General features: G+C 47.6%; 1 protein-coding gene across 1 annotated transcript in view; it reads left to right on the top strand.

Moving 5' to 3' along the window:
• The window catches only part of fhad1 (forkhead-associated (FHA) phosphopeptide binding domain 1), a 125,542-nt gene that overhangs the window by 26,514 nt on the left and 75,536 nt on the right, over window positions 1-23,492 (top strand). Inside the window, exons 13-22 of the mRNA XM_078559254.1 lie at window positions 1,134-1,277; window positions 3,756-3,948; window positions 5,383-5,453; window positions 8,050-8,187; window positions 9,677-9,781; window positions 10,013-10,102; window positions 11,080-11,317; window positions 12,425-12,554; window positions 17,789-17,895; window positions 20,197-20,356. Of these exons, the coding sequence (XP_078415380.1) occupies window positions 1,134-1,277; window positions 3,756-3,948; window positions 5,383-5,453; window positions 8,050-8,187; window positions 9,677-9,781; window positions 10,013-10,102; window positions 11,080-11,317; window positions 12,425-12,554; window positions 17,789-17,895; window positions 20,197-20,356 (1,376 nt within the window). The remainder of the gene's footprint in view (window positions 1-1,133; window positions 1,278-3,755; window positions 3,949-5,382; window positions 5,454-8,049; window positions 8,188-9,676; window positions 9,782-10,012; window positions 10,103-11,079; window positions 11,318-12,424; window positions 12,555-17,788; window positions 17,896-20,196; window positions 20,357-23,492) is intronic.

The following is a 23,492-nucleotide window of genomic DNA, read 5'->3' as shown; positions in this document are numbered from 1 at the left end:
CACATTCCAGCATGATTTTCCTCTCATTTTTCTTCTGGCCCCTCCTAGAAGTGCTGATCCCTTCCAGGATGCAGTTCCAAAGACACCAGCCGCCTTCACTAACTCCCCAAACTGTCCATAGAAGCATGGAATGGTTACAGCACGGAAGGAGGCCATTCGGCCCATCATGTACACACCGGCTCTCTGGAAGAGCAATTTACCTAGTCCCACTCCCCCACCGTATTTTCCCCATAGCCCTGCAATTTTTTTTTCACTTCAGATACTGATCCAATTCTCTTTTTGAAGGCCGCAATTGAATCTGCCTCCACCACACTCTCAGGCAGTGCGTTCCAGATCTTAATCACATGCCCCGTACAAAAGCTTTCCCTCATTTGGTCATAGCTTCTTTTGCCTATTGCTTTAATGGTCTGGTTCTCGATCATTCTGCCAGTGGGGACAGCTTGTCCCGACACACTCTGTCTAGACCCCTCATGATTTTGAAATCCTCCGTCTAATCTTCTGCTCTCTAATGAGAACAGCCCCAGCCTCTCCAATCTCTCCAATTAGCTGAGGTTCTTCATCCCTGGAACCATTCTCGTGGTGCCCAGAACTGGACATCTGTGAGCCAATGTGAGATGGACAGTAGCTGTACATTTGACCATGGGGGGCATTGCAACCGCACTGGATCCTGGCATCCCCTGACACACACACGTACACACACACGTACACACACACGTACACACGCGTACACACACACGCGTACACACACACGCGTACACACACACGCGTACACACACACGCGTACACACACACACGTACACACACACACGTACACACACACACGTACACACACACACGTACACACGCACACACTGCCATGTACTCATTCCCAGTAGTGGGTTACTGGATAGTGAACATGAACAAGCCCCCTGGATTTATCCCTGGATACTGAGATCAGCTAATTCCAAGCCTGGGACCTTCTGGTCTGTATAGCTCAGGAGTACAATCACCAGAGCAAATACACACTATGGGCCAGGGAGGCATGGACACATTTACATTCAATAAAGTCTTTCTCTACCCTGTACTATAGCTTGCTGAGGGAGAGTGCCTGTCAGCTTTCATTGAATCTCCTTCTCTGGGTTACATATTGGCAGGTGATTGAGCAGATGAAGCAGATTATCGACGAGCGGGCAGAGTTGAAGGAGAAACTGCAGGATGAGCTGGGTTTGAAAGTCTTGGAAGAGGAGGAGCGGCTCACCAACACGGAGAGGCTGAGGAGAGCACTGGAAGAGACTGAGGTAATGGCAGCTCAAAGTACCTGAGTCTATGCCATGGTTAGCCTGCAACAAAGGGACTGTTTGACTGGGAACCTCAGGGTTCAAATCAGAAACTCTTGACCTGACTGAACTGTGCCTTCGCATCCGAAGGCATCTTTGTACAGGTTGCACAGCTTCAGTCTTTGGTATCCTGAAGGACCCTTACAAGGTTTGAAGCTGTTAATTCCTAGCTGGGGATCACTTTAATGGCACTGGATGTCCTCTGAGGTCTCGCCCTTGAGTCCATTCTTCATGTGTGAGACTGTGAACCCATTCAGTGGATAATTGGCAGGGATGGTCAAACACGATGGCCATCACATCAAGGTCCAGTATCTCTCCATAGGAACAGGAGTAGGCCTCAAGCCTGTTGCACCACTCGATCAGATGGTGGCTGCGGCTGCATCTCAATCTACCCACCTTGGTTCCACCCTTATTAACTCAAATCAAACCTCTCAAACTCAGTTTTGAAATTTTCCGTTAGCTCCTCCCCCTCCACACCATCCTCAACAGGGGAAGAGACGTCCAGCTTTTCGCTATGCTTTGTGTGAAGAAATATCACTCCTGAATGGCCTATCTCCAACTTCAAGGTTATGCCCCCTTGTCCTGGACTCCCCCACCAGAGGTATTAGTTTCTCCCTATTGCCCCTATACATACACTGGAGACTAGGCAGGAGGAAAGACTCTGGCTAGTTTCTCTCTCACCCAGTTTTAGCTTCTTTACTGCTGCCCCAGATACTTCAACACAGGCCTGAGGTGAACCTGCATCTTCTGGTCTCTGCAGCTCAGTGCCCCACCGACCCCACAGGACAATAGTTAATCATGGATGTATCTGTTATCCTGGACCTCCCTTTGCCTGGCCCCATCTCCAGCCAGTAAGTAGAATGGGTGGCCTACAACCAGACATCTCTAAAATTGATCTGGAACTGGCTGCTGGTAAACCAGCATCAAAAAAAGAAAGAGCTGCATTTATATAGCGCTTTTACGATCAACATAGGAAATAGGAGCAGGAATATAGGCCATTCGGCCCCTCGAGCATGCTCCAAAGTATTTATTTTTTAACGTGGTCACTGTTGTAATATTAGAAACGCACAGCCAACTTGCACACAGTAAGCTCCCACAAACAGCAACATAATGACCTGATAATCTATTTTTCTTTGTGTGATGTTGATTAAGGGAGAAATATTGGCCAGGGCACCAGGAGGAACTCCCCTTCTCCTCTTTGAAATAGAGCCACTCGGGTCTTTTACATCCCCACCTGAGAAGGCAGATGGAGCCCTGGTTTAACATCTCATTCAAAAGACAGCACCTCTGACAGTACAGCACTCCCTCAGTACTGGATTGGAGTGTCAGCCTTGATTTTTGTGTTCAAGCCCTGGAGTGGGACTTGAACCCAGAACATTCTGATTCCAATTGAGCCACAGCTGACAGGTCAATTGCAAGCGGGATGGTTAAATGTGCTGTGAGTTTGTCCCCTTGCTGGGACAGTGCAGGTCAGGTCACTGAGGGTGGATAACAGTCTCACGTTTTCATGCCACGCCATTAGCAAAGGAATGAGAAGCAATTGTCTTATCAGCTGGCCTACTCCAGTGTGTCCCTTGTTGAAACAGAAAGTGTCCCCTACCCCTAGGGCATTCTAGTATCAGTCCCTGGTATTCACTCTTTGGGAAGGGTTTTTGAATTTATACGATAGCTTTACCCTTTGTTTCCGTTGAAGTTAATGGAAATGAAATTCAGGAGATATATAAAACAGGCTGCCAACTCACTTTCGCCTTTTTTTAAACTGTTGCACAACTTCAAGATCTATCCCATTTGCCTTCAAGCGATGGCCCCTACTCCACATGTGCTTTTTTATCATTCGTTCATGGGATGTGGGCATCGCTGACTAGGCCAACATTTATTGCCCATCCCTAATTGCCCTTGAGAAGGTGGTGGTGAGCTGCCTCCTTGAACCGCTGCAGTCCATGTGGTGTAGGTACACCCACAGCGCTGTTAGGGAAGGGAGGTACAGGGTTTTGACCCAGAGACAGTGAAGGAGTGGGGATAAAGTTCTATGTCAAGATAGTGAGTGGCTTGGAGGGGAATTTGCAGGTGATGGTGTTGCCATGCATCTGCTGCCCTTGTCCTTCTAGGTGGTAGATGTCCTGGGTTTCTTGAACACAAGGGTTAGGGTCAGAGATTATGTGAAGCCACAGCCCGTGAGTGAGTAGTGACTGCTGCTTGGTGATGCACGGTTACTATTTTCTGGCCTACATGGTGTTTTTGCTTGTCCTGTTAGTAATGTCAATGTGCAGGTGAACAGCCTGAAATCCATAGAGTGTTGGGCCACCTGTCAGGGACATTCCTCCCATGTTCCCAGTATATTTTCACCTGAGCTGTTTGTACCAGGTATGGATGCCGGAGTTGCGCTTGCAGGAGTGATGGTGCTCACCTTACAGGGGCTGTAATTGTATTTATCGCCAGGCTGCTCTGCAGACCGACTTCGGGACCCGTGTGAAGAATGAGCTTGAGACGCTGCAAGATCTCTCCGTTGACCAGACTCTTCTTTGGGTGCAGAAAGCCGTCACTGGCATTTTAAGTAGTACGTTGTCGTGGCAACAGCAGTCGGAGCAGAGCCTATTGGACGCTGGGATAGATACATCAAGCTGTGAAGGAGGTGACAACGTTGTTCACTAACACGGTAACCTTGGAGTCGACTGGGTGTGACAGGGCATCTGACATTGGCATTTCGACTCTGGGACTTAAGTTGAAACGTAGCCCCATTCCGAGTGGGTACCGGGTCCCCGGCAAGGAGCCACTGCCGGAAAGGCGGTAAAAACTGGAGGAAACATTTCCAATCCGAGACTCATCAAGGCTGTGGAAGGCTCTGAGCTCATTTATTGGATAAAAGCTGTTTAGACATAAAGGCCAGAATATTCCGGCCCTTCACGCAGGTGAGATCTTCCGGTCCCGCCAATGTGAACGGAGGTTTCAATGGCTTGGCAGTCCCACTGCAGGGGAACCCGCGTGGGCGGGCTGGAAAATTCCAGCCAAAGTAAATGAACTGTAGTAACCCCTACAGTGGTTATCACCCTCCCACTTTCCCATTATAACTGCAACATAAAACCCCTCCTGACATTAACCATTGACAACATTTGGAACATTTTTCTTCATTTATTCTTGGATGTGGGTGTCGCTGGCTGGGCCAGCATTTATTGCCCATCACTAGTTGCCCTTGAGAAGGTGATGATGAGCTGCCTTCTTGAAACGCTGCAGCCCATATGGTGTAGGTACACCCACAGTGCGGTTAGGAAGGGAGTTCCAGGATTTTGACCCAGCGACAGTGGAGGAACGGTGATATATTTCCAAGTCAGGGTGGTGAGTGGCTTGGAGGGGAACTTCCAGGTGGGGGTGTTCCCATAAGTCTGATGCCCTTGTCCTTCTAGGTGGTAGAGGTCGTGGGTTTGGAAGGTGCTGTTGAAGGAAGCTAAGCGAATTGCTGCAGAGCATCTTGTAGATGGTACGCACTGCTGCCACTGTGCATTGGTGGTGGAGGGAGTAAATACTTCAGTTGGTGGATGGAGTGCTGATCGAGTGGGCTGCTTTGTCCTGGATGGTGTCAAGCTTCTTTACTGTTGTTGGAGCTGCACTCATCCAGGTAAGTGGAGAGTATTCCATCACACTCCAGACTTATGCCTTGTAGATGGTGGACAGGCTTTGGGGAGTCAGGAGGTGAGTTACTCGTCACATGATTCCTAGCCTCTGACCTGCTCTTATAGACACAGTATTTATATAGCTAGTCCAGCTCAGTTTCTAGTCATTGGTAACCCCTAGGATGTTGATAGTGGGGGATTCAGCGATTGTAATGTCATTGAATGTCAAGGGGCGATGATTAGATTCTCTCTTGTTGGAGATGGTCATTGCGAAGTGTAGAAGGGTTGCCCTTCTCTGAGGTTAGGGCTGAGGCATATTGGCGGGACAATTTAGAGGGACCTTCCAACCTGTGCTGTGGCTGACCTGGGACCTGAGAAAGCAGAGAGTTAAAAGTCAAGAATGAATCAGTATTTACAACAGGGTCAATGTCAGCATATCCCATTTGGTTTCTGTGCAGGGGTCGTTGGATGTTTTCAGCTGCTGCAGGAGAAGCTTCACACGGCAGAGGAACAGATAAAAACATTGCAGGTACGATGAGAAGAATTAGCGAACCCTCAATCGGCAACTGGTAACACATCCATATTCACAACCAGGAACCAATACCCACACCCGCGCAGCATCCAGGAACCAATACCCACACCCGCGCAAACCAGGAACCAACACCCACACCCGCGCAGCAGCCAGGAACCAATATCCACACCCTCGCAACAACCAGGAACCAATACCCACACCCGCGCAGCAGCCAGGAATCAATATCCACACCCTCGCAACAACCAGGAACCAATACCCATACCCACGCAACAACCAGGAACCAATACCCACACCCACGCAACAACCAGGAACCAATACCCACACCCACGCAACAACCAGGAACCAATATCCACACCCTCGCAACAACCAGGAACCAATACCCACACCCACGCAACAACCAGGAACCAATACCCACACCCACGCAACAACCAGGAACCAACACCCACACCCGCGCAGCAACCAGGGACCAATATCCACACCCGCGCAGCAGCCAGGGACCAATATCCACACCCGCACAGCAGCCAGGAACCAATACCCACACCCACACAGGAACCAATACCCACACACATGCAGCAGCCAGGAACCAATACCCACACCCGCGCAGCAGCCAGGAACCAATACCCACACACATGCAGCAACCAGGAACCAATACCCACACCCACGCAGCAACCAGGAACCAATACCCACACCCGCGCAGCAACCAGGAACCAATACCCACACCCACGCAGCAACCAGGAACCAATACCCACACCCACGCAGCAACCAGGAACAAACACCCACACCCGCGCAGCAGCCAGGAACCAATACCCACACCCGCGCAGCAACCAGGAACCAATACCCACACCCACGCAGCAACCAGGAACAAACACCCACACCCGCGCAGCAGCCAGGAACCAATACCCACACCCGCGCAGCAACCAGGAACCAATACCCACACCCGCGCAGCAGCCAGGAACTAATACTCACACCCGCGCAGCAGCCAGGAACTAATACTCACACCCGCGCAGCAGCCAGGAACTAATACTCACACCCGCGCAGCAGCCAGGAACTAATACTCACACCCGCGCAGCAGCCAGGAACTAATACTCACGCCCGCGCAGCAGCCAGGAACTAATACTCACGCCCGCGCAGCAGCCAGGAACTAATACTCACGCCCGCGCAGCAGCCAGGAACTAATACTCACGCCCGCACAGCAGCCAGGAACTAATACTCACACCCGCGCAGCAGCCAGGAACTAATACTCACACCCGCGCAGCAGCCAGGAACTAATACATGCATAGATACCTGTCCTCACTTGAGGTTCCCATACATTTTTCAGCAGGATGCACTGCACACTGATCGGGCACTGGAATTTTAATTTTAACTATCTGTCCTCCAGATCCGTGTGGCACTCGTCAGCTGGGCTAGCAAACAAAGTTCTGACTCCTCACCGTCAACGGGTGAAATCTGAGGCCTCCCTGAGTTTGCCTGCCTGTGTTCCAGACCGGAAGTGCATTAACCCACCAAGCCATCAGGGGGCTTAACATTTTAGGTCAATGGATGTTTTGTAAAGTCGCTAAGAGGCATGGGCCAGCTCTACTCCCAGATCCACAAGATTAGCAGATAAATCACAGCCGTGACTAGGGTTGCCAAGTTTACTCGGACGTATTCCTGGGGGCTTTCGTGTCATGACATCCAACTGCCTCAGCCAGTTAAAGAACCTATGCCCCAGCTCCCAGTATTTTAGAACCAATAATTGAAAGTGTTCAAAGAAGCAGGCAATTCTTTTTCATTATGCCACTAGGATTTTTCCCCTGGGCTGCTTGCAATAGTATCCTGGAGATTAATTGTTAACTCCTGGACAGAACAAAGAACAAAGAAAAGTACAGCACAGGAACAGGCCCTTCGGCCCTCCAAGCCTGCGCCGATCATATTGCCCGTCAACTAAAACATTTTGCACTTCCGGGGTCCGTATCCCTCTATCCCCATCCTATTCATGTATTTGTCAAGCTGCCTCTTAAACACCACTATCGTACCTGCTTCCACCACCTCCTCTGGCAGCGAATTCCAGACACTTACTACCCTCTGCGTAAAAAATTTGCCCTGCACATCACCTTTATAGTTTTCTCCTCTCACCTTAAATCTATGTCCCCTAGTAATTGACTCTTCCACCCTGGGCAAAAGCTTCTGACTACCTACTCTGTCCATGCCACTCATAATTTTGTAAACTTCTATCAAGTCGCCCCTCAATCTCCGTCGCTCTAGTGAGAACAATAAACTCCAGCTTAGTCCAGGGTTGGCAACCTATATCCTGGATTTTAACCCTTTACAACTGTAGTAATTATGGTTTTATTTAGTGTGTCATGCACCTTTAAGAATATGTGTTAGGCAAGATCACATGATCTGTACTGACCAATAGGAGAGTAGCACGGGCCACCTCAGCAGTCAGTGCAGAGATAGAGTTGGAGTTGAAAGCACACGTGTGGTTGCTGCTGAGTACATTGTAAATAAACTTAAAGTTTCCACCCAAGAAGTGTCTGTAGATCAACTCTGTCATTAATAGTACAGCTCGGCCACCCTACAACAGCAACCTAACAGACTAATGTGTCCCCAGGAGCAGGTGGATCGGGTGCAGACCTCCTGGGATAGCGAGAGACAGGAGCAGCTGAATGAGCTGAGGGCGGAGTGTGAGCGACAGATGGCAGAGGAAATTAGACGTTCACAGGCAGAGATTCAGGAACAGCATGACCGGGTAAGCAGTCCCCAGGCTGACTATTATTCTCAGTGCTGGAGTGCATCTACATGTTTCCAAGATTATATTCTGCTTGTCCCTGTTCAGTCCTATTTTTACATTTTTAAACATCCTTTCATGGGATGTGGGCGTTGCTGGCTGGGCCAGCATTTATTGCCCATCCCTAGTTGCCCTTGAGAAGGTGGTGGTGAGCTGCCTTCTTGAACTGCTACAGTCCATGTGGTGTAAGTACATCCACAGTTCTGTTAAGGAGGGAGTTCCAGGATTTTGACCCAGCGACAGTGAAGGAACGGCGATTTAGTTCCAAGTCAGGATAGTAAGTGACTTGGAGAGGAACTTCCAGGTGTGGTTGTTCCCCTGCATCTACTGCACTGTCCTTCTAGGTGGTAGAGGTCGTGAGTTTGGAAGGTGCTGTCGAAGGAGCCTTGGTGAGTTGCTGCAGTGCATCTTATAGATGGTACACACTGCTGCCAGCGTGGGTCAGTGGTGGAGGGAGTGGATATTTAAGGTGGTGGATGGAGTGCCAATCAAGCAGGCAGCTTTGTTCTGGATGATGCCAAGCTTCTTGAGAGTTGTTGGAGCTCACCCACCATCCCGGTTAGTGGGGAGTATTCCATCACACTCCTGACCTGTGCATTGTAGATGGTGGACAGGCTTTGGGGAGTCAGAAGGTGAGTTACTCTCCGCAGAATCAAACCAATTAGTGTGTTTCTCCCCCCAAGATTTAGGAAGCATTTGTTGCCCTAGCCGCTTGCTAGGTCACGTCAGGACAGTAAGATTGGGCAACAGTGTGGTCTGCAATCACCTGTAGGCCAGGCCAGGCAGAGAGGCAGCTTCCGTCCCTCTTCACTGACCGGCTCCGTTTTCCACCTCAATCTGGCCACCCCCATGTTTAGTTTTCGTTGTCATGGTGGGATTTGAATTCATTAATTCTCGGGTGCCGCAGCGATAGCACAACTGTACCACTACCGTACCTCCTTTGTCGAAGGCATTAATTGTTGCTGGGGCACCCTCTGGCAATTTTTCCACAGGTGTGCAGCAATGGGCTATTCAACCATGGTGGCATCGCAGCCAAGCCTGAACCTAGTCTCAGCCTTTTTGTAGCTTTCAGCAGGTGTCAATCAGCCAGTGGTGAGGAGTGGGTACCCTGGCAGATGCCAATGGTGATTTACAGATTGGGCAATAATGCTGGAGAAATTAAACCTAAATTTAAAAAAAATATATGTATGCCAGGTCATTCAATGGGAGTCACAGCTGCCACTGCACCAAGAGCGCAGGGGAAGCTGCTGTGCCATGTCTGGGGCAGGGTTGTGCCCCAAGCCAGGTTGAGAGTCCAGGGATACCTGGCACTTCCTGTGGGCCAGAATGGCAAATCCAAAGTTCAGGCCTGAATACGCCCTCAGGTGGAGGTTCTTTAAGTGGGAGGTGGTGTGAAAGCGAAATGAGGTGCAAGGTCGAGGCCTATAAACTGTACTGTGTCCCACAGCAGCTGGCTGAGGCGGTGGCTCTGGAGAAAGAGAGGGCAACGGAAGCAGTGGAGGAGGAGAAGAGGAGGCGTGAGGAGACTGAGCTCCATCTCAAAGAACTGAGTGAGGTGAGTGGCAACAGCACATGGGATACAAACTGTGATTGGAATCTGGCTAGCACCAATGCATCGGAGCCAAGGCTTCAGCCTGGCAGCACTGCATGGGGCTGGGGCTGTGACACGACTCTTGGAGACCCCTTGCAAGTGGTCTTTGGGGTGTTGCCCTCCTAAGCCCAGCACCACTCAGAATTTCCGATTTCCTTCAGTGATGCCATCTCCCCTGTGTGACCTTGTTTACAGAGTGCAAAGGTGAAATGTCAGGAGGCGGAGACTCTGGAACTGCAGCTGAGCAACACATCACAAGCACTGGTGGAAGCGAGGAAAGTTGAGGTATGTTATTGTCTAATGCATTCATTAATGCAATGGTGCATTCAGCTGAGAATGAATAATAAATAGGATAGCATGTTAAAACAGGAAGTCTACCTGAAGCTAAACCGTGAGAGTAGGATGGAGGTGGGGGTCACAGGATCAAACAACCAGAGGGGAGATTCAGGATTTGTTTGAGGAAACACTTCTTCACACAAAAAGGGATCCACGTTTCCTTGGGCCTCTGAGTAAGTTAGCAGAGGATGAAATCCTGGAATGATTTAAGAAGTAGTTTGATGCTATAATTGGAAGGATGGTCCAGTCTTTCTGGAAGCAAATTATTTTTCTTGTCTGTATTTATTTTTGTAACTGATGTTTCCCTTCATTTAACAAATTCTCTTTTTGAAGCACTGGGTGTTTGTTTTGTATATTTTATACCTCGGATCTATGCAGAGATGACACTAGTTTCTATGTGTGTGATTGGTTTTATTTACAGTACTTTAAAATGTCTGCTCCATGCTTCAGCTCTGTTTCGCAGCTCTTTTTATAGTTTGTTCTCTTTTTTTACTGACTCCAGACCCAGGCCTAACCAGTCTCATATAATCAAACACAGAACAATCAAACCATTGAACACTGCAATTTGGAACCCCCAACCCTTGGATGGAGGATTTATGGATCTTGCAGCTCCTCCCTGCTCCTATTTAGCAGCTTTCAACTCTTAGGAATGATAGAGAGAGAGGAAACATGCTCCCAAAGCTGCTGAATACTGAGTGCTGGAAGCACTTAAACTGAGGGATAAGTCCACTCACCAGGGTCGCAGTTCTTAAAGCTGCGGTAGAGACTGTCCTGAAAGGTCTCCAATGAACTGACCCTTCTCTTGTATTGCTGTCTGTTGTGTGGATTGTGTCTCTCTCTCTCTCTCTCTCTCTCTCCCTCTCTCCTTCCTCCAGCTATTTGGAATATTTCTGTCTCTTTGCTGTGACCCTTCTCTGTTGCTGCAGGGTGATTTACGAGAGGAGCTGGCAGCCCAGCAGAGACATCAGAAAGCCGAGACCAAGGGCCTTGAGGATCGAATTGAACTCGAGAGGCGCGGCCACCTGGGTGAGCTCGCCGAGTTCAAGGAGCAGATTCGGCAGCACTCGCGGACAATCGTGGCTCTGGAGGAGAAGCTGCTCACCGTTACTAAGCAGCACCAGGTGTCAGAGGAGGAAAGAGGGATCCTGTCGAGCAAACTGAGGGGTAATTGTACATTATACACAGGATTCCATGGGGAGGGGTATTTATGCTGTAGATATTGAGTATTTCAGTTCTCAGACTATGAGAGAAGATGTCATATTGAAGACTTGATAAGATGCAACATATGTTAAAGGAAATATGTTGTTGTAAATATAAGCTGTTGTTATGTGATATAGAAAATTCTGAAACAGAGAGGAGTGATTATGGATATTATTTAAGAATCACACAATTGTTATGGCTCAGAAGGAGGCCATTTGGCCCATCATGTCTACACCGGCTCTCCGAATGAAGGGATAGAAACGCTGGTGCCCCAAAGATAAATGGTTTTAGGGGGCAAAATGGGATTTGAAAACAAGTATGAGTATTTTAAAACGAAGGTATTGCCTAAACAGGAGCCAATGTAGGTTGGAGCATGGGAATGATGGGTGAATGAGACTTGGTGTGAGGCAGCAAAGGGGGTGACCTCCGAGTAGCAGGCGGGGGAGTCCAGTGAGGAGTGGAATAGTCGAGCCTAGGGCTACCTAAGCCTTAAATGAGGGGTTCAGGAGCAGATGATCAGACAGTTGCCCGTATGAAAATGATGGACAAGAAAAGACCTGCTGATCCATCAAGCCTGCTCCATACCAACGCCTGGTCCATCCTGACCGGACACTTAGCCTCGGCCTGTATCTCCAGCATCCTGCAGCCATGTAACCCCCTGCAAGAGGCCGCAAAAATGCAGGATCGATAAGGAAAAAGGTACTCAGGAAAATCCCTCCCTGACACTTAGGTGATCAGTCAATCATATTGATCGTGTTTACATTAACTGTTAATCCATTTACTTTTTTACATGATGTGGTCTTTATCACAGCCAAGAACAGGTCCAGCTTCCTCTTGTAAGCTTGCAAGAGGGTCAACACACTCTGCATGAGGCAGCAATCGCAGCTAATTTCTATTGAATGAAACCCGTGCTCCTAGACCACACAGAACCCATTGCTCCATACCTGGGGAGCACTGAACTGGAGCGGCTGTGATGTGGAACTGGGGGAGGGTAAGGGGCCAGGGGGAGACGGCAAGGGAAGTTCACCTCTCTGCCAGCTGACGGCGCTGCTTTCTGTTTTCTTTTTGCAGAGGCCAAGAAGAAGCTGGAAGAGCGGGAAAGGAATCACACAGTAAGACAGCCTGTCCAGGCACCACCTCCAGTGGTAGCACCAATCGTGCCTGACACACACATCCAGCAACAGGCCTGTGCCTTACTCCAGTGAGTGCCTTACCGAGTTCAACTGAATAGCATTTACATGAGAGTTAGTTCCCGACAGGTGGGGGGTGGGTGTGAGGGGGCAATGCCCCCTCATTAAATAGCAATATATATACCTTGTGTAACAATTAGAAGTTTACTGCAAATCCAGCTTTTACACCATAACAAATTGACAGAAATAATTTGTCTTGAATGGGTAACAGATATTTTAAGTAATAAAATGAAATGGTTACATGTTAAAGCTGATTCTTAATTTATGTCCCGCCAATACTGACAATCGGTCTTAGCTCCGCAGGTATTGATTATAAGTCAGTTTTGTACAAGTCCTAAGCTGGTGGAAGCTGCTGTTTGGTGAAGTGGTTTCACTTTGCTGTGGTACCATGCTGCTATTCTACCACTGGAGGGCAGTGGTGTAGTTTACTACAGCTCACAGCAGTGAATAAGTAGCTGGGAATAATGGCGGGGGAGAGAGTGGGACAACGTTGGGAAGTGGGAGCAGACCATTGAAAGTGGCCACATTCTTCCTAACCTTTCTCTAAACTGAAGACATAGGTCGAAATTTTGAGGTCGGTGGTGAATTGAGTTGAAGAAAGCTCCTCGCAAACCTCTAGTAATCTTTGTGTTGTGGGTTTCCCCTTTCCTGACATCAGTTTGAATCTAGTGCTGAGCCAAGGGGCTCTCCAGGCTTCCAGCAACAGTCATGTGATCAAGCAGGGCAAGAAACCAATCACATTGAAATATTCTCACAGACAGCAAGCCAGGAAGTAAAAAGCACTGATTCTTCATGTTTTATTAAATTTTCTAGAGGCACAAATAAATGATTGTGACATACACATTAAAAACTGAAATATAAACAACACGTTAAAGAAAAATTATTGTATTAATAAAGTTAGCGTTTTTATCAGAATGGAGAATTTTGACATCACACAAATATAAAATTAATTTCGCGGACCAGAGAGGTTTTTTTTTAACTGTAGTTATGACATTAAAAACCCAGTTAAGCCTCATTAACAAGCCATGACTTTTTGGGGGAATTTTTAACTACAATATTACAGCGTGAGAGGGAAAATTCTTGTCAGTTCAATGAATTCTAATTGATTGCTGCCTGCAGGGCCTTCAACTGCGACTCTGTGAGGGAGCAGGGAATCACTGACAGCAGCATTGGGATCTCAGCGTTTCACTGCACATTTGCAGACTCCAGAAGTTGCTGTCAGTTTGAATGGAATATAACGTTGGCAAATGCTGACAGTTTTGCCATGATGACTGCCACAAAATCCAGGCCCCAATCTTCTCATAAAATGGGAACAAAACAGAAAACACCGGAAACAGCAGGTCAATCGGTACGAGAAAAAGAAAAGACAGGTTAGCACTGCAGAGGGTTAGGCTGGACAGATCTTTTTATAGGACTAAGCCAGGACACACCCAAAGGAACAAAGGGGCGGGAGCACGGAGTCAGGGAGAGAACTTTAAATTGGGCAATGTAGAGGGAGCTTTATGCTGAATCTAACTGTGGTGTGCATGACCTGGCAGTAATTGATGGAACAAAAACAAAAATTGCCAGAAAAACTCAGCAGGTCTGACAAGCATCTGTGGAGAGGAAGACAGAGTCAACGTTTCGAGTCCATATGACTCTTCATCAGACATTCTGAAGAAGAGTCATACGGACTCGAAACGTTAACTCTGTATTCCTCTCCACAGATGCTTGTCAGACCTGCTGAGTTTTTCCAGCAATTTTTGTTTTTGTTTCAGATTTCCAGCATCCGCAGTACTTTGCTTTTATCTTAGTGAGTAATTGATGGATGAGTCTTTTGGATGAGAGGTTAACCCGAGGCCCTGTCAACCCTCTTAGCAGGGCATACCCATATCCCGTGCCTACATTTTGAAGAAGAATGGGGGAGCTCTCCCTCTGGTCCTGCCCAGTACCTATCCCTCAATCAACATCATCAAAACAGACAACCTGGTCATTATCACATTGCTGTTTGTGGGACCTAACTGTGCACAATTTGGCTGCTACCTTTGCTTCCTTGCAGCAGTGACTACACCTTTAAAAGTACCTCATTGACTGCAAAGTGGTTTGGGATGTCCTCTGGTCATGAAAGATGTTATATAAATGCAGAGTCTTGCTTGATGGGATGGTGTGGAGGGAGTGGAAACAAAAAAAATGGTCAGGCAGTGTCTGTGGAGAGAAACAGAGTTAACGTTTCAGGTTCGATGATGTTTTATTTAGAACAGAAGGAAGACAAGAATGTAAGAGTTTTTAAGCCAATAGAAAGGGGCAGAGGGCAGGAAGAACAAAAGGGTAGGTCTGTGATCAGGTGGAGGGTAGGCGAGATCCAATAACAAAAGGTTTCAACAGCCAAAGAGAGTGGTAATAGGTAGAGTAAAGAGACAATGGTTGTGTCCAGATGAGGAGTGAATGGCTACATAGCAGCCACCTGAATGCCACATGAAGGGATAAGAAAAGAAACAAGCGAGTGAAAAAAAAATAACACAACCCACTGTTCTTAACCTCTGCCTCCATCTTGTTCTAAAGTTGTTGAACTCAATATTGAGTTCAGAAGTGTTTCTCTCTGCAGATGTTGCATGCATGACCTGCTGAGTATTTCCAGCATTTTTTGTTTTTATTTCAGATTTCCAGCATCTGGAGTGTTATACTTTGGTATCAGTATAGGGGGAGCTTTGCTTTGCATCTAAGCTGTGCTGAACCTGACCGTGATACCAGGCCCTAGAGTTATACAGCACAGAAACAGGCCCTTCGGCCCATCGTGTCTGTGCCGGCCATCAAGCACCTATCTATTCTAACCCCATTTTCCAGCACTTGGCCTTTGATACAGAAAGTGCTCCGTTTCGAAGATTGTCTGGCATGTCAATGAGAACAAACACGCTTGCTATTTTGCTGTTACAGACCTCGTTGCAACCAATGGCTGCAGAAAGCTGAGTCATGCTGCTACCATGGGTCACGAGTGGGATATTTGAAGCCCTCCCGCACAGCGGAAGGCTAAACAATTAGCCCTGAAGAAGAGTCATACGGAATCGAAACATTAACTCTGTTTCTCGCTCCGCAGATGCTGCCAGACCTGCTGGGTTTTTCCAGCATTTTCTGTTTTTATTTATTATAAACAATTTGCTAATTGGGACACTATATTTGCAAGGCATCCCAAGCGTTTAAAGCGTTTGGTTTGAATAACAGCTCTGCAAAACTTGGTGAACTGGTTTGATTGATTAATTCCTTCAGACATACATAAGCCCAGAACAAAGGGAGGAAGCACAGATGACAACTTGGTTCCTTCAGCCATACCCAGAGTGTATCTGTGGAGAGGGGAAAGGAGACAGTGTTGTAAAGCTTTTCAGGGACTCCATTTCTCAGTGCAGTATGACTGTTTATTGCTCTGTAACTGGGTTTGGCACCAATCCATGTTTTCACTCACTGGGTGTATACTTAACCCTGGGTTTCTGTAGCTAGGTTGAAGTACGGGACCATCTTCAGCAGCAAAGGAGCCTTTTCCCCATTTTCTTGGCTAATAGTTGGAACGTGCACCGTGTGTTCTGTACTTGTCACGTTTCCAGGAAGCTTCTCTAGGTATTTCCCACTGGATCCAAATAAAGTCTGCAGGGACTGGGTCCCGAATGAGGTGGTCAGGGCGACTGTTTCTGAATGGATATATTTTTGTTCAGGTTTTCTGCGGACTGCTGATGATGTCTGTCTCTTTGTTATCCCTGTGCTCTGTGAGATCTGTATGTAGTTTTGATTCAGCTTTTTTAGCTCGGTGGAAGCAGACAACACTGGGTGTAAATTTAAATGGCTCATGGGCCACCAAGGAGATGGTCATCTTCACTTGTAAGAAAAGCTTCCCACCAAAGATCAATTATATTTGCCGTTTCCATTCGCTGTGAGCTTTCCTTGGTCTTATGACTTGATTTCAGTTCCAACCAGTGCCAGTTTAGGAGATTTTGTTTTGGTGCTATATACCCACGTACTGGCCAGGCTCATTTTGTGTGGAACGATTCCAATCTTCAGAGTGAGGAAATGTTAAGCTTAAATTGGCTGAATTTGTCCCCAGCTCCTAATGGCGATTGGTTGGCCAGTAACTAACCAGTGGATGTTAGGTATGGTGCTGAAATTAGCAAATGCCACCAAATTGGATATTGTAGCTAGTAATGTGGAGGCTGCCTCCAAAATGAAGGAAAACATAAACAGACTTGCACACGATGTTATTGGGAAGGCTCCATACACATAGGCTGAACCCATGTTCTGAGGAATTGTGCTGCACTTGCAGTCTGTATTGGTGCACTCTTGGGGAGCTGGGCCCTGGGTCTGTAGTGGGGAGCTGGGCCCTGGGTCTGTAGTGGGGAGCTGGGCCCTGGGTCTGTAGTGGGGAGCTGGGCCCTCGGTCTGTAGTGGGGAGCTGGGCCCTGGGTCTGTAGTGGGAAGCTGGGCCTTGGGTCTGTAGTGGGGAGCTGGGCCCTCGGTCTGTAGTGGGGAGCTGGGCCCTCGGTCTGTAGTGGGGAGCTGGGCCCTCGGTCTGTAGTGGGGAGCTGGGCCCTCGGTCTGTAGTGGGGAGCTGGGCCCTGGGTCTGTAGTGGGGAGCTGGGCCCTGGGTCTGTAGTGGGGAGCTGGGCCCTGGGTCTGTAGTGGGGAGCTGGGCCCTGGGTCTGTAGTGGGGAGCTGGGCCCTCGGTCTGTAGTGGGGAGCTGGGCCCTCGGTCTGTAGTGGGGAGCTGGGCCCTCGGTCTGTAGTGGGGAGCTGGGCCCTCGGTCTGTAGTGGGGAGCTGGGCCCTCGGTCTGTAGTGGGGAGCTGGGCCCTCGGTCTGTAGTGGGGAGCTGGGCCCTCGGTCTGTAGTGGGGAGCTGGGCCCTCGGTCTGTAGTGGGGAGCTGGCCTTCTGGGCTCCACAGGTGAGTTGAACCCTTGCTCTGCACAGGTGAGTTGAGCCCTTGCTCTGTCCAGCCTACAGTATCCAACGCCACTGGCAATGGTTGTTTGCCATTTGCACAATGGATAAAGAATCATCTCTTGAGGTGTTGCTACAATAGGTGCTGATGCTGCCCCAGAGTTTATAGTTGCCGGTAGTAAATATGCATTAGAAATACAGCATTTGGATGTTTCTTTTCAAAGTCTAGCCCTACATTAGTGATAGCTCAGTATCATTTTTATTTGGATTCAGCTCAGTTTCTTTCTGCCACCTGGATCACATGCTTTCATTTAGGTTTTAATCTAATGTTTCTACTCTTGTGTAGGAATGAGCTAGCAGAGACTCGGATGCAAGTCCTGGCACAGCAAGATATTATCCTCGGATTGAGAAGGGATCTGGCCGGAGCAAATGCCAGGATGTCAGACCTGGCGGGTAGGTTACCTTTGCTGAGAATGGCTTCCAGTGGCTGTTTGTGTTTTGCCTCCTTCTGTGCTAGAATGACTGTATGATGAAAAGCTGTTTGATGTTGCTTCTCTCTGGCTACATTCATAGGTACAGAGTCATAGGAACAGGAGTAGGCCATTCAGCCCCTTGAGCCAGGTATTGGAACTCGCCTAGCCATTCACAGCCTGACTGGCAGAGTTCTCACTTGGGCTTAAACCAATGCAAATAACATTTCAGCTTTCCCACGTCCGCAACATTTTGCTTTTTGCAAATAACGTTAGTGAAGTGTCAGGCAATGAGCATCTCCGGTAAGAGAGAGCCTAACCACCCCTTCGTAACATTACAATTGTCAAAACTCCCAGCACCATCGACCAGAAACTTAATTGGTCCAGGCACATAAATGCCATGGCGACAAGAACAGGCCAGAGACTGGGCACCCTGCGGTAAGTGGTTCACCTCTTGACCGCCCCCAGAGCCTTTCCACTAGCCATAAAGCGTAAGTCAAGAGTGTGATACAATACTCTCTACTTGTTTGGCTGAGTTCTGCTCCAACAACACTCAAGAAGCTCAATGCCGTTCAGGCCAAAGCAGTGGAGTGGACGATGTTTCATGCGTCTGCTGTCCTGCTCACACGACATCTCGATCTGGACATGTATATTGTGGTTCCTTGATTGGCGCTGAATTAAGATCCTGGGACTCCCTATCTCCTATCTAACATCACTGAGAGCAACTTCACAATATGGGACTGCAGCGGCTCAAGATGGCGTCTCACCGCCAACTTCTCAAGGGCAACAAGGGATGGGCAATAAATGCTGGTCTTACCAGCGATGCCCATATCCTCAGGATGAATTTTTGAAATCTCATAGGGGAAGAATTGAACAAGAACTCTTCTTGTAAGCTCTCTCTTGCTCCTTGTATTTTGCCTCTATTTCTGCTTTTTCTTGTTCTGTTAAAAACAAAAAGCTAAAAGCTACTGCGGATGCTGGAAATCCAAAACAAAAACAGAATTACCTGGAAAAACTCAGCAAGTCTGGCAGCATCGGTGGAGAAGAAATCAGTTAACGTTTCGAGCCTTCATGGCCCTTCGGCAGAACTGCAGCATAGTTTCAACAAGGGAGAAATATATAATATAAATATATAATATATAATATAAATATTATATTTCTCCCTTGTTGAAACTATGCTGCAGTTCTGCCGAAGGGCCATGAAGGCTCGAAACGTTAACTGATTTCTTCTCCGCCGATGCTGCCAGACTTGCTGAGTTTTTCCAGGTAATTCTGTTTTTGTTTTCTTGTTCTGTGTTCTGTCTCAAATTTTTTTTTCCGTGTCAGAACTTGCAGTCTTTTATAATCTGAATCTTCTTATGACCATAAATAAATGTGGTTAAAATCTTTTATTATTTAATTCCAGTTAGTCCCCCTCCTTTATCCCAGTGTTGATTTAACACTGGGTTTGGCTCTAAGCCTTCGGTCTGTTTAAATTCACATTTACCACGGGTATTTGGTGATGTGGCTTATGTCTTGAGAAGATGCAGAGCAAACATCTGAGACACTCATTAATACTGTGGCACAAATCAACCTGATCAGATTGTGAGTCACTGTAAACACAGCCTGCAGGCAGATAAACACAGGATCAAACACCTGCCGTGTTGTATATAAACTGGGTATCAGGCAGTGTGGGGTATTCAGACTACTTATATACAAGAGTTTCTTTTCTGAAATTTTTTTTTTCCCCTTTGTCTGCCACCTCTCAGGTTTCAACCACCCCAACCCTACTCCCACGAGTATGGCTCCCTTGAAAGATTGAACCAATTTGTGCATAGCAATGTCCCTCAAATAGGGATGTAATTATGGCCACGTAATCTGCTTTATAAGTGTTGGTTGAAGAACTGGCCAGGACACTGGAGCGAACTCACCTGCTCTTCCTCAAAATCGTGCCACAGGATATTTTATGCCAGCCTGACAGGGTTGAATGGTCACCTGAAAGTCGGCAGCTCCGGCATAGCAGCACCTTGGCTTAACACCTCATCAAATCTCAGCACCTCTGATGGTGCAGCACTCCCTCAGTAGTGCAAGGGAGTGTCAGCCTGGATTTTGGGCTCATCTCTCTGAAGTGGGACCTAAACCGACAGCTTTCTGACTCTGAGGCGAGCATGCTACTCACTGAGCCAAGGCTGGCCTTGGGTACGCATTGTAACAATCTAATCTTGCAAAAGCTTTTGCATTGATTTTTTTCCCCCCCCAAATTTGATTCAATAAGATTGGTTCAATAACTTCTGTTTGCACACAGGGGAGCTGAGTGAGAAGCAGAAAGTGGAGCTCGAGCAGAACCGAGCGATGGTGAAGAGTCAGGCGCTGGAGCTGAACACTCTGCAGCAACGGCTGGTCAAGATGTCCCAGCTGGTGGACATGAAGAACGAAGAACTCCAAAGCAGAAATGTAGAGTTGAGGTACACTAGCACCCAAATAACCATATAGGGAGTTTGACAGTGCATTCTCCTTTGGTGCTGGTGTCTGCTTTGACATCTGCTCCACATGGTGGCAGTGAAAGACTCCATGCCTTCAGGTGAGTGGGCTTGACAAGCTCTGTGCCTGGCCACCGTTCGTTCAGGAGGTGGCAAGGGACTGACAATTGTACACGTTCTGTGTAGTTTAGTTCATAAATACACTGCTTAGTATGGTACTGAGGCCAAGGGAGGTCCCAGGTTCAATGTCCGACTGTAATGCGTTAATCTCAGTTAACCTGGGGCAGTATTAGAGGGCTAATACCCTTGGGCTATATAGGGAAAAATTTAGCCAGGGTGAATCCAGTGACCTCTTCTGAAAGTGTGTACATGGTCAACTGGTTCTTGACCAGATCAGATTAGGCTCCTGCAGCCTTCGGCAAGATGATGGAGGGACAATCAGCATGCACATAGCAGCACTACAGCAAGGGTGAGTGCTGCTATGGTGACCATAAACCAGCTGAGTTGAGCTCAGCAGTACAGAGTCACAGAATCTCACAGTGCAGAAGAGGCCCTTCAGCCCATCGAGTCTGCACCGACACGTGAGAAACACTTGACCTACCTACCTAATCCCATTTACCAGTGCAGGAATGGAACACACTGATGCACTGTATGCAGAGCAGTCTCTTTAGCCTCTAGGCAGTCAGGGAGCTTGCATGTTGCCTTTAATGATGATGAGTTCACTAGGGTTTCTCAGTCTGCGCTGAAAGTGTGATAGCGATGATTCAGCTGCTCTTTTGGCTAGGCTGAATGTGTGGAAAGTGGAGATTGAGCTGTTAGTAACAGAGCGTGGGAACGATGCAAACTGGGGAACAAGTTGGCAAGATTTAAGAATCTTTTCAGCTGACAACTCGAAGAAAGGTACAAAGTTAAGTTTAACATATATATTTCTATATATGTGGCTGTAACACTTTGTTACAGATGCAGAACAGTTTCACTCAAGGATACAAAAAGGAAAGTTAGTTTTCTGACCTTGGGAAAGAGCCAACAAGAGAAAGCTTCATGGACGTATAATTATTCTCTAATTGATTTAGGGTATGGATGCTAAGCTAACTAGACTGGCCTTGAGGAGACAGGCCAGGCCCTACACAGCCCTGCCTAGCAACAGAATAATACATTGTCCATTCTATGATGTAACGCTGCTGTATATATAACCAGCCTATTGTCTGACTTACTGTGAGCACCTCCACGGGTGATCTGCTAGTGCTTTACATCATCTCAGAATTTGACATAAGCCTATGATTGAAAGATTCTGCTTCATAATCCTTGATATTCAGTCAGTAGGCAGAGAGAAGTTGTGTGGTGTTCTAGTCATTGTTTTTAGTTTAATGATTTTGTGTAATACCTTGGAATTATCCTGTTACATTATCCCTCAAAATCCACTGGAGAGTGAATGTTACACCATCCCCCATTCTCCATTGGAGAGTGAATGTTATACCATCCCCCATTCTCCATTGGAGAGTGAATGTTACACCATCCCCCATTCTCCATTGGAGAGTGAATGTTACACCAACCTCATTCTCCATTGGAGAGTGAATGTTACACCATCCCCCATTCTCCACTGGAGAGTGAATGTTACACCAACCCCATTCTCCATTGGAGAGTGAATGTTATACCATCCCCCATTCTCCATTGGAGAGTGAATATTACACCATCCCCCATTCTCCATTGGAGAGTGAATGTTACACCATCCCCCATTCTCCATTGGAGAGTGAATGTTACACCATCCCCCATTCTCCATTGGAAAGTGAATGTTACACCATACCCCATTCTCCATTGGAGAGTGAATGTTAAACCATCCCCCATTCTCCATTGGAGAGTGAATGTTACACCATCCCCCATTCTCCATTGGAGAGTGAATGTTACACCACCTTCCATACTCCATTGGAGAGTGAATGTTACACCATCCCCCATTCTCCATTGGAGAGTGAATGTTACACCATACCCCATTCTCCATTGGAGAGTGAATGTTACACCATCCCCCATTCTCCATTGGAGAGTGAATGTTACACCATCCCCCATTCTCCATTGGAGAGTGAATGTTACACCATCCCCCATTCTCCATTGGAGAGTGAATGTTACACCATCCCCCATTCTCCATTGGAGAGTGAATGTTACACCATCCCCCATTCTCCATTGGAGAGTGAATGTTACACCATCCCCCATTCTCCATTGCAGAGTGAATGTTACACCATACCCCATTCTCCATTGGAGAGTGAATGTTACACCATCCCCCATTCTCCATTGGAGAGTGAATGTTACACCATCCCCCGTTCTCCATTGGAGAGTGAATGTTACACCACCTTCCATTCTCCATTGGAGAGTGAATGTTACACCATCCCCCATTCTCCATTGGAGAGTGAATGTTACACCATCCCCCTTTCTCCGTTGGAGAGTGAATGTTACACCATCCCCCATTCTCCATTGGAGAGTGAATTTTACACCATACCCCATTCTCCATTGGAGATGAATATTACACCATCCCCCATTCTCCATTGGAGAGTGAATGTTACACCATCCCCCATTCTCCATTGGAGAGTGAATGTTACACCACCTTCCATTCTCCATTGGAGAGTGAATGTTACACCATCCCCCATTCTCCATTGGAGAGTGAATGTTACACCATCCCCCATTCTCCATTGGAGAGTGAATGTTACACCATCCCCCATTCTCCATTGGAGAGTGAATGTTGCACCATCCCCCATTCTCCATTGGAGAGTGAATGTTACACCATACCCCATTCTCCATTGGAGAGTGAATGTTACACCATCCCCCATTCTCCATTGGAGAGTGAATGTTAAGCCAACCCCATTCTCCATTGGAGAGTGAATGTTACACCACCTTCCATACTCCATTGGAGAGTGAATGTTACACCATCCCCCATTCTCCATTGGAGAGTGAATGTTACACCATCCCCCATTCTCCATTGGAGAGTGAATGTTACACCATCCCCCATTCTCCATTGGAGAGTGAATGTTACACCATCCCCCATTCTCCATTGGAGAGTGAATGTTACACCACCTTCCATTCTCCATTGGAGAGTGAATGTTACACCATCCCCCATTCTCCATTGGAGAGTGAA

This window comes from Cetorhinus maximus, chromosome 15 (assembly GCF_964194155.1).
Source record: "Cetorhinus maximus chromosome 15, sCetMax3.hap1.1, whole genome shotgun sequence".
NCBI lineage: Eukaryota > Metazoa > Chordata > Chondrichthyes > Lamniformes > Cetorhinidae > Cetorhinus > Cetorhinus maximus.
The sequence above is the reverse complement of the archived record's forward strand: the minus strand, read 5'-3'. Positions and strand labels throughout refer to the sequence as shown.